Raw genomic sequence first — 12,034 nt, 5'->3', positions numbered from 1 at the left:
ACCATTTTTGTAAGTAAACGAGTGATTTTTCCCTAGACATCACCACAGTCAGAAAATCGATGATTATTAAGTTTGGGAACCAGAAATGTCATAAGCAAATAATATTAAATATTACATTTTTTCCATGACTTTTTCCTTTTCATAGGTGTTTGATATTCTGCCGTGCACGTCTCAGAGGAACTATACATTCCATGTCTCAATAAATAAAGCTTGACATTTTTCACCAATGTTTCTGCCCTTCTCAGAAATATTTACTCCTCTTAGGTACTTGCCCTCTTCCAGTTGTGCTTTATTACTGAAAGCTAATCAGTCTGAGGTTATGCATGTAACATGTTCTTATTCAACACAAACAAAATGCCATAAGCAAATAATATTAAATATTACATTTTTTCCATGACTTTTTCCTTTTCATAGGTGTTTGATATTCTGCCGTGCACGTCTCAGAGGAACTATACATTCCATGTCTCAATAAATAAAGCTTGACATTTTTCACCAATGTTTCTGCCCTTCTCAGAAATATTTACTCCTCTTAGGTACTTGCCCTCTTCCAGTTGTGCTTTATTACTGAAAGCTAATCAGTCTGAGGTTATGCATGTAACATGTTCTTATTCAACACAAACAAAATGCTTTTCGGCACCATATCTGAGGAAGGATGTGCTGGCTCTGGACATCATTCTGGGATTAGCTATTGTACAGAAGGAGACAGTGGGAATTGCAGCTAAGCTTGAAGTTCCTTCAACAAGAAGTTTCAAGACTGGATGTAGAGCAAGCATAGTTATGCAAAGTCCTCAGTCGTTCGGTGCTGAGGTAGCGATGTGGTTCAGGATATGTAAGGTGTTTCAAAGGCCTGATGTTGATATGAAGAACCTTGCCTTGCAGATAATGGATCTTGGGTTCCTGTAGCACCTTGCCGATGATGGTGAGAAGAGAGCATGTGGACCTTTGCCTTCTTGAGACAATATTTCCAATATAGATCTCTTCGATGGTGGCAAGTTCGGTACTCTTGGTGGATTGGGCAATTACTATATTTCTGCATATCTTATATCAGGGCTTAAGATTAGTTTTTGGGGGGAAATGTAGCAAAACTTTTGTTTTCATAGCTTAATACAATGAACATTTTGCAAAGTGGAGTTAAAACCAGAAAAAGTGTTTATGTGACTAGCAGTCACTTCTTACATGCAGTCCTGCGATGTAACCAGCGTAAATTAAAATAGATACTGTTTTGGCGTAACTCAGCGGGTCAGACAGCATCTTTGGAGAGCATGCATAGGTGACATTTTGGGCGGGACTCTTCAGACGGATTATAGTAGGGGAGAGAATGCAGGATACGGGTTGGGAGGGGGATGGGGGGTGGTGGGGGGCAGGTGTGTTTATTGGAAAATGGTTGGACAAATCCTAGAGATGAAAAGACAAAAAGTAGGAGCTAAGGATAAGAGGTGTGAAATGTGTAGCCAGGGATGGAGCGAAAGGGAGAAATGAGTGCTTGTCCAGTTGGTGTCAAAATACGTTTGGAGCAAGGATAGTTTGAGATAACCAACAAAAGGTTAGGCATAGCTGGAGCTCATGTTAGTTCCCAAGGCTACATCTTTAACTTGAAGAAAGTGAGATTGATTGATACTTTATGTCACAGTAAAATTATTTGGTTTACTCGCCTTACACAAAGTATGCAAAGAGTCGCCGCGTATAGGGTGCCGATAAAGAAGAGTTGAGATGTTATTGCGGGTGAAGGCAAGTTCTGCCAGGCAGAGTAGAGAGCTGAGGGGAACTGATTGAAAGCAATGCCTCATTTATCATAATGTAAGCAGACAAAATATTTATATTTTGATCTTTCATCAGCAAATTGAATATGCTGTAAATAAAATACAGGTGCACAACCTTTTATCCGAAAGCCTTGGGACCAGACACTTGTCGGATTTTGGAATTTTTCGGATTTCCGAATGGAAGATTTTTAGCGTAGATTAGGTAGGTAGCGCGGGCGGCTTGAAACGTCTGGAGCGGCTGCCTCCTCCCCGGAGACCGGGGAATCATTGTAAATCATTGTTTAAATGTTAGTCAGTTAGTTTGGAGGGATTTTATGTGGTGGGGGGGTGAAGGGGGAAACTTTAATTCTTAGTCCCCTACCTGGTCGGAGAGGCGGGGAGCAGGCAATGCCTTACCGGGTCGCCGTGCAGTAAGCTCCGGAGCGCTGTGGCCGCCGACTCCCAACATCGCGGAGCTGGGGGCTGCGGGCGTCCGGCCGCGGGCGGCGCCGGTTGTAGCTCTGACCCCGGCAACTCTACCCCTGGCTGCGAGGCGCTCCAAATCCATGGGAGTCGGCGGCGTCGCAGCGCTGGGATACCAGCGGAGAGCGGGCAATGCCTTACCGGGTCGCCTTGCAGTAAGCTCCGGAGCGCTGTGGCCGCCAACACACAACATCGCAGAGCTGGGGGCTGCGGGCGTCCGGCCGCGGGCCGTGCTGGATTTGGAGCGCTGCGCAGCCAGGGGTAGAGTTGCCGGGGTCGGAGCTACAACCGGCGCCGCCCGGGAGTTGGCGGCCACAGTGCTCCAGAGCTTACTGCATGGCGACCCGGTAAGGCATTGCCCGCTCCCTGCCTCTCCGACCAGGTAGGGGACTAAGAATTAAAGTTTCCCCCTTCACCCCCCCCCCTCCTCACATAAAAGCCCTCCAAACTAACTGACTAACATTTAAGCAATGATTTACAGATGTTTAAGTGTCTCCCCGGTCTCCGGGGAGGAGGCAGCCGCTACAGTAGTACAGGCCTGGGTTGACCGTGGGTCGTTTCGGGTCAGGCTTGGCGCCAAACGCGAGCTTTGGTGTGCAGACGACATCCTGGCAAAATGTCCGGTTTTCGGAGTTTTTCGGTTTCCGGAACTCCGGATAAAAGGTTGTGCAGCTGTAGATTGATTCACGTGTGCTACCGTCACATTCGTTTGATTAAAAATGTTCTCGCTATCCAAAAATCCTTAACCTGTTGACAGCTGAAAGCATATCTCTTTGCTTGTGTTGCACTTTTTGGTTAGCTTTACTTAATGGGACTTGATCTCACTCCATCTGCATAGTGTTTTCTTGCAGTCTTGGCCAGAAAGATTACCATGTCAGATCTGATGATGGTAAGGTTAATGCACAATATCGGCATTCTGCTGTAGCAATCACAGGCGGTGGCCCCTTAAACAATTTGAGTCAATGCTTTGCTGTTGGACCAAACCCTGCAAAATGGTATAACAGTACATTTTAACCGTGATAACCATGAGCACTTTAGGCAAACTCCCGCTCTAAATATGATTTGGTCCCCTGAAGTCATCTCCATTTATCATATTCCTCTACTCGGCCCAAAGCATACAGACTTGCCAAACAAGTCAACAAAAAAGACAGTGCTGGAGTAGCTCAACGGGTCATGCAGCATTCCTGGAGACCATTGAAGTGGGGACAGTGGGAGAACTGGGAAATGGGGGTGGGGGGGGGGGGGGGGGGGGGGGGGGGGGGGGGGGGGGGGGGGGGGGGGAGGAATGAAGAGAGAAAGCAAGGGCTACCTGAAGTTAGAGGTCAATGTTCATGGCCTACAAAGAGGCAGGCATAGCTAGGGCCTAAGCGAGCGCCCATAGCTACGCCTTGAATCTGGAGGAAGTGGGAGGAGCCATAGGAGAAGTTGAGGGCGAGGACCAGCTATGGGCACTCGCATGGGCCCTAGCTGTGCCTTCCTCTTTGTAGGGTACGTCGAGCAATCCCTGTTCCATGCGTACATTTGCCCTATCCCCAAACTCTACCTCTGCTACATTGACGACTGCATTGGTGCTACCTCCTGCACCCATGCAGAACTTGCTGACATTCAACTTCACCACTAATTTCTATCCTGCACTCAAACTCACGTGGACCATCTCCGACATCTCCCTACCGTTTCTAGATCTCACCATCGCCATCACAGGAAAGACTATTGACCAACATCTTCAACAAACCTACTGACTCCCATAGCTATCTTGACTATACTTCTTCCCACCCTTCTTTGTGTAAGGACTCTATCCTCAACTCCCAATTCCTCCGTCTACGTTGCATCTGCGCCCAGGACGAGGCTTTTCATACCAGGGCATTGGAGGTGGCCTCATTCTTTAGGGAACGGGGATTCCCCTCTTCCATTATAGATGAGGCTCTCACTAGGGTCTCCTCGATATCCCGCAGTTCCGCTCGCACTCCCCCTACCCTCTCTCGTAACAACAGAGTCCCCCTTGTCTTTACCTTCCACCCCATCAGCCGTCGTATACAACATATAAACCTCCAACACTTTTGCCACCTCCAAAGGGATCCCACTACTGGCTATATCTTCCCAATTCCACTCCTTTCTGCTTTCCGCCGATACCGTTCCCTCCGTAACTCCCTGGTCAACTCGTCCCTTCCCACCCAAACCGCCCTATCCCCAGGTACTTTCCCCTGCAACCGCAGGAGATGAAACACCTGTTCCTTTACCTCCCCCCTCGACTCCATCCAAGGACCCAAATAGTCTTTCCAGGTGAGGCAGAGGTTCACTTGCACCTCCTCCAACCTCATTTACTGCATCCGCTGTTCCAGGTGTCAACTTCTCTACATCAGCGAGACCAAGCGCAGGCTCGGCGATTGTTTCGCTAAACACCTCCTCTGAGTCTTAACCAAGCTTATCTCCCGGTGGTTCAGCACTTCAATTATCCCTCCCATTCCCAACCTGACCGTTCTGTCCTCGACTCCTCCATCCAGAGTGACCCAAAATAGTCTTTTTCAGGTAGTTTACACCCCTAGTGGCATGAGACTTCACTTGCACTTGCTCTTCATCCCTCATTTACTGCCCCCCCATCCGCTGTTCCAGATGTCCTACTTCTCTACATCAGCGAAGGGTCTCGACCCGAAACGCGCCAGGCTCGGCGATTTCTCCAGTTTCGCTAAACCTGCACCACTTCTTCTCTGAATATCTTAACCAAGCTTATCTCCCACTCACGCTGGTTCAGCACTTCGGTGATTTTTTCTTGGCAGATAGTTTACAAGGCTAGAGGAAAAGACATGAACATTGACTTCTCTAAGAGGGTCAGCATGGAGGAGGCCCAGGGCAGAGAGGGTCAGCATGGGAATGTAAAAAGGAATTATAAATGTTAGCAACCAGGAGATCGAGTGGGCCTTGGTGGATCAAGCGCAAATATTCATCAAAATGGTTAATTGTGTTTAATTCAGGATCCTATCCTGAAACGTCACCTATCCATGTTCTCCAGAGATGCTGCCTGACCTGCTGAGTTACTCTAGTATTTTCTCTGTTTTTGTAAACTAGCATCTGCAGTTCCTTGTTTCTACAGATTGCCTGGGGGCTTTGGGTAAGTCTATCAGGAAGGAACAACTGAACTGCATTTGATGGCATTTTAACTTAAAATTCCTAGAGGGTTGAAAATTGACTTTTTATGAGAATATTTGAACAATAATTCAATTCCATGTAATTATGCCTTTGGAATAGCATGCCACTACTTTCTACAACCAAATATTTCTTCCATATGTCTTCATCCTGTTGATATTTGAAGATTGAGGAACTGACAATTTTTAAGTATTGTGGATAGCTATTTTTGAAAGCTTTCAACTTCACTATTCCCTCAAGTTAATACGGCACATTTTAATCGATTTAAATTCTTCAAATGTCAAACTTGAGTGCATCATTTGTTACTGTTCTTACTATTTTCAGATGAATGGATGATGTGGTGGATGCCCTCAAAGTTAGTTTCATGGATAATTGATAATGAAAGTTGGAATTAAGAGGAACAATTGACAACATATTGCACTGTTTTGGCACTTTTAAGGCTTTTGACACAACCACATTTTCTTCTAAATTGTCTAAAGGTTGTAAATACTACAACTTACCCACAACATCAAAGAACAGATAGATCATATATGCAATTTTGTGCAGTTATCTCAATGTTTCAAGTTGAAGTGAAAAGAAGGGTTACTAACTTCCATCATCTGAAACACTACTTGCATTTATGTATTTTAAATGTGTATTTGTTATTTTCTATATTACACCCAATGATCTAAAAAGCTGGGGGGGGTCCTCAATTTGTCTCAGAAATGTTAATGCCATTGTTTTCTTGTATCAAAACAATAGTGTAATCCTCGGGCATTTGAGCTAGTCATGTTTGTCTGATTAATCTTGGACTGATTTTCTATATTCTATGATCATTTGAAAATGACTCATTCGTATATTAATTCAAAGTTTAAAATATTTGAAAGTGTTATTCCGGCAAGAAAATACTTTTGATAGAGGCTTTGAGGAAGGTTGCTAAAGTTAAATTTGTTTCCAGAAATAAAAAAATAATTGTAGTGTTGGAAACCAGTCCGATTTGCTGAGTTTTACCAGCATTTTCTAAATTTGTTTCTAGTTTCTATCATAATGTACATTACATTGTGCAAATTTATACAAAAGCTACATTTAACGTGCAATATTCCGTAAGTGGGGTAAAAATTGTACATCTTTGAAACAATCAAAACATTTCCTCCATTTTCTGAACTGTCTTGTGTGTTTATTATATAAACTAGGACTGTCTTATGTGTTTATTAAATTATTTTTCACATAACCCAAGGTATTGCTATCAAGGAATCTGCAAAGGTTGGTGATCAAGCGCAAAGGAGAGTGATGAAAGGAGTTGATGATTTGGATTTTTTCATAGGCGATGAAGCAATAGACAAACCTACTTATGCAACAAAGGTAAGTTCATTAAATGAACCAACATCAGCTTCCGATTACAACTGATATTCAATGTGAAAATAGTTGTGTAAATTTTAGAAATGTGCAGACAATCATTAACAAATTTGACTATTCCAAAATTAATCTGCTGTGCCATTTACACTTGGTTGTGAATGCATTGGACCTAGCAAAAGTTCACTTTACATGTGTATAGCTTGTGGTACATTACTATTTATACACGACTATGGGGAGCAAAGCAAATAATTTAGAAGTCTAATATGATCTTGTTTGCCAACCCAAAAATGTTATTAATGAATGGCAGCGATGTGTAATAATACTTAAGGGTACTGATCCTCAATTTATCTCTTTGCCTTTGTTTCATTGCAGTGTTGTATTTTAAAGGTCTAACCTTTTGTGAAGCATTTTAACTTTACTCAATTGTAGAGGTTATTTGTATTTGTTACAAAATTACAGGTTATTGATATGTGACTTATTATCTGCAATAGTGGCCTATTCGTCATGGCATTGTTGAAGACTGGGATCTGATGGAGAGATTTATGGAACAGGTTATTTTTAAATACCTTCGAGCAGAACCCGAAGATCATTATTTTCTTTTGGTAAGTAAAGCTGTTACTTGATGTGTTAATGGAAACACAAATATTGTTTAACATGTTAGAGCTCCTGTCCACCATGTTACAACGTCTAGATGGAAGCCTGGATGCACGTTCTGAGCCATCCTCAGAAGGTATTTAAAGTGAAATTGGTCTATCAATTGGGCATTTTTAATGGGACAAAGTAACATCTATATTACTAAAACTCTGTTCTTGACCGGTTTTGGCTTTCTGTGCTGCGGTTTCCGAGAGTACGCCGCCACCCATGGCCATAATTTTTGGCCACCTCGCTCAGAGCCCCCCTCCGCCGCGTGTGTGCCGAGGAATTTTTCCGTCGATTAAAATTGACGGGAGATATTAATGTTTTTACAACATTCCCCATTCTCTCTGCTGCTCCTTCTGGAGGGAGGGGGAGGGACTATAAACCAGGAAGTGGTGTGCTTCAATCAGTCAATCAAGTCTCAATCAGTCTCTGCAAGTGGTGTGTCTCAATCAGAGCTTTGAATGACACTGACAAATGTCTACAGCACTGTGAGTACCCTTAATTTGGTTTGAAAATGAAAATATGGTTAGAGGTAAAAATGCACTGCCTGCAAATGGTTGTTTGGGTAGAAGTAAAAAGGCACTCTTCCCCCCCCCCCCCCCCCCCCCCCCCCCCCGCCCACTCCCCCTCCCCTCCCTCCCTCCCCCCCCACCCTCCCTCTCCACTTCCCCCCCCCCCACCCTCCCTCTCCACTTCCCCCCCCCCCATCCCTCCCTCTCCACTCCCCCCCCCCCCTCCCCATCCCTCCCCTCTCCCCTTCCCCCCCACCCCATCCCTCCCTCTCTCCACTTCCCCCCCCCATCCCCCCTCCCCTTCCCCCTTCCCACTTCCCCCCCATCCCTCACCCCCCCCATCCCTCCCTCTCCACTTTCCCCCCCCCCATCCCTCCCACCTCTCCACTTCCCCCCCCATCCCGCCCCTCTCCACTTCCCCCCCATCCCTCCCTCCCTCTCCACTCCCCCCCTCTCCCTCCCTCCCCTCTCCCCCCATCCCTCCCTCTCCACTCCCCCCCTCTCTCCCCCTCTCCCTATCCCCTCTCCCTCTTCCCCCCCCTCCCCCCCCTCCCTCTCCCCCTCCCTCCCTCTGTCTCTCTCCCCCACTCCCTCTCTCTCCCCCTCCTCTCCTCTCCCACCTCCCCCCCTCCTCTCCCTCATCCCCCCCCCCCCTCTCTCTCCTCCTCCCCCCTCCCTCTCCTCTCCCCCCCTCCCTCTCCTCTCCCCCCTCCCCTCTCCACCACTCCCTCTCTCCCCCCCCCCCTCTCCCTCTCCCCCCCGCCCCCCCCCCCTCCCCCCCCCTCCTCTCCCCTCTCCTCCCCCCTCCCTCTCCTCTCCCCCCTCCCTCTCCTCTCCCCCCCCCTCTCCCTCTCCCCCTCCCCTCTCCCGCTCCTCTCTACCCCTCTCCCCCCCCCCCCTCTCCTCTACCCCCCCCCCCCCTCTCCCTCCACACCACCTCCACCTCCCTCCCCTCTCCTCTCCCCTCCCTCCCCCCCCCCCCCCCTCTCCTCCCCCCCCCCCTCCCTCTCCTCCCCCCCCCCCCCTCTCCCTCCCCCCCCTCTCTCCCTGCTCTCCCTCTCAGTCCCTTTCTCCCCCCCCTTCTCTCCTCCCTCCCTCTTCCACCCCCAGCGCTCACTCCCCCCCCCGCCACTTCCCCTCCTCCCTCTCCCCCCCCCCCTCCCTCTCCCCCCCCCCCCTCCCCCCCTCCCCTCCTCCCCTCCCTCCCCCTCCCTCCTCCTCCCCTCTCCCTTCCCCTCCCCCCTCCTCCCCCCCTCCTCCTCCTCCCTCCCTCCTCTTTGCCCTTTTATTTATATCAATTTATTTTTAATGTATTTCAATGCAAAGAGTATTACAGATTTGGGTCAGTGAACTTAGATCCTGGTTTTGTGTGTGGAACTGCGATTTTCTGGCCATTTTGTGACGAGAAAAGGACAGGACTGCCAGCCCAACTCTCCAGACCTTGGGTGTTTAGGACACAATGGAGAGGGATGCAAAATAAGTGCAGAATTCCACTATTGATCGGAGAATGTAATTGCTGCACTTAGTGAAGGTCTACTGGAAATGTCTTCTAGTGAGATAATATGGGTAATCTAGATTAAGATTATTATGGCATGGGTAATAGGTGGTGTATACATGAACTATAATAAAGCATTTGAAAAGTTCCCACATGGTAGGCTCTTCCAGAATATTAAGGCACATGGGGTCCACAGTGATTTGGTAGATCACATTCAAAATTATCTTGGACGATAAGGTGCAATAATAAGTTAAAACATAAAGGCTACCAGGACCTGGTAATGGGGGGTATAAAATAAATTTTTAATAAAAACACGGTTGGTATATCCTTTTTTGCAGAGTTTTGTGTTACAATAGAGCGATTGATTTTCCTTTCTTCTTTTTTTTCTTCTCTTTCTAGGGTCTTATTTCTTTTTTTCTTTGCTTCCTTCTCTAATTCCTTCCCTAAGAGGTTCTCTCCTCCCAACACTTTCCTGCACCTTCACGATTCTTGCTTACTTTCCTTACTTCTTTTATTTCTATCTTTTTTAAAGCTCATAAAATGAAGTGGTACAACATAATGTAATAAGATATATGCGATGTATTAATGTGATTTACTGTACTGCTAATATAAATTAAAAAAAATTAAAAAATTATCTTGGACGTAGAAGATAGAAGGTTGTGATCGAGGGGTGTTATTCTGACTGGAGCTCTGTGACCAGTGGTGTTCTGAAGCAACCAGTATTTTGGCCTCTGATTTTATATATATATATATATATATATATATATATATATATATATATATATATATATATATATATATATATATATATATATATATATATATATATATATATATATATATATATATATATATATATATATATATATATATATATATATATATATATATATATATATATATAGATATATATATATATATATATATATATATATATATATATATATATATAAATAAATAATAAAAAAGATCTAGATGAAAATGTAGCTGGTCTGAATAATAAGTTTGCAAACACACACATTTACAAAGTTGTGGATATTGAGCAAATTTGTCACAGACTGCAGCGTGAAATTGACCAATTGGAAACATGCTCAGAGAAATGACAAATGTAGTTTAATCTAGATAGGTGAATTGTTGTGCTCTAGGAGGTCAATGTTTGAGGAAAGTATACAGTAGATGGCAGGGGACTTGGGAGCATGGATATACAAAGCAATCTTGGTGTGCGTGTTCATAGACCCCTGAAAGTGGCATTGCAAGAATTGCATTGGTGGTAAAGAAATTGCCTTCATCGCTCATAACATTGGGTGTACAAGTTATGTTGCAACTGCATCAAAGCCTGGTTAGGCCACATTTGTGATATAGTGTACAGTTCTTCCTGCATTACAGGAAGAACATGGAGGCTTTGGAGAGGGTGCAGATGTGGTCGCCTGGATTAGAGATTAATAGCTATAGGGAGAGATTGGACTATGTTGTTTTCTCTGGACCACTAGAGGTTTTGGCGTGTTCTGATAATTGAGAGGCATAGATAGGATCTTTCTCACAGGATAGTAATGCCAAATAGTGTGGAGCATCGCTTTGAGGTTAGTGGTAGAAAGTTAAAGAAGATATAGGCAATTTTTTTTAAACAGTGTTACATGCTTGGAATGCCCTGCCTGGGAAGGTGGTGAAAGCAGCTTGGATAGCTCCGTTTGAGGCATTTACAAAGGCATTGGGTAGAGCATGAGGTGATATAGACCATGTGCAGTTGGTCTGGATTATTATAGACTTGCATGTTTGGCACAGATATGGTGGGTTTTGGGTCTGTTCATGTCCTGCACAGTTCGGTGGTACAAGAAATTACACGGTCTGAATTATGATTGAGCAAAATAGATGATTAGATTACTTCAGCTTTCATTTGGTAAGAGGCTTTAATTTTTTCTTTAACAGACTGAACCACCATTAAATACTCCTGAAAACAGAGAATATACGGCTGAGATCATGTTTGAATCTTTCAACGTACCAGGTCTTTACATTGCTGTTCAGGTGAGTTGATATGTTGCTGTTTGCATAATTTCTTAGAAGTAAATCAATTATCTCGAGATGTTATTTCTATAAGATTAATGCCCACAGAAGCTGATTTTCATGATAAATATAGCCTTGCTGTCAATTATTTATCACGTGATGCATTATGCAAAATAGCATTTACATTTTTTTAAAGTTTTAGAATCTGTGTCTTATTTCAAATTGCCATATTGAAGCTGATGGTAGACTACAGTCTTGAACAACAGCAGTAACCTACGTGAAAATACTCCCAACGTACAGTTGGGTGGGTAGTTGCAGGATCAGATCCAGTGATGAATGTTCCAGGTGTGAACTATATGTCGGCGAGACCAAGCGCAGGCTAGGCGACCATTTCGCAGAGCACCTCAGCTCAGTCCGCCTAAACCTAGCTGGTCTCCCGGTTGCTAACCACTTTAACTACCCCTCCCATTCTCATGCAGACTTTTCTGTCCTGGGCCTACTGCATTGTCAGAGTGAGACCCAGCACAAATTGGAGGAATAGCACCTCTTATTTTGCTTAGACAGCTTACACCCCAGTGGTATGAATATTGACTTCTCTAACTTCATTTAACTCTTGCTTCCCTTTTCTCTCCATCCCTTCCTAATTTTCCGACCAGCCTGACTCCCTGATTGAAATTTTATCTCTGTAC

The 12,034-nt window shown here is 44.9% G+C and overlaps 1 protein-coding gene across 1 annotated transcript in view; it reads left to right on the top strand.

Moving 5' to 3' along the window:
* actr3 (actin related protein 3) overlaps nucleotides 1-12,034 on the top strand; it is a 42,282-nt gene that overhangs the window by 15,180 nt on the left and 15,068 nt on the right. Inside the window, exons 3-5 of the mRNA XM_055638603.1 lie at nucleotides 6,580-6,704; nucleotides 7,190-7,300; nucleotides 11,271-11,366. Of these exons, the coding sequence (XP_055494578.1) occupies nucleotides 6,580-6,704; nucleotides 7,190-7,300; nucleotides 11,271-11,366 (332 nt within the window). The remainder of the gene's footprint in view (nucleotides 1-6,579; nucleotides 6,705-7,189; nucleotides 7,301-11,270; nucleotides 11,367-12,034) is intronic.

The sequence above is a fragment of the Leucoraja erinacea genome, chromosome 7 (genome assembly GCF_028641065.1).
Source record: "Leucoraja erinacea ecotype New England chromosome 7, Leri_hhj_1, whole genome shotgun sequence".
Classification (NCBI taxonomy): domain Eukaryota; kingdom Metazoa; phylum Chordata; class Chondrichthyes; order Rajiformes; family Rajidae; genus Leucoraja; species Leucoraja erinaceus.
The sequence above is the reverse complement of the archived record's forward strand: the minus strand, read 5'-3'. Positions and strand labels throughout refer to the sequence as shown.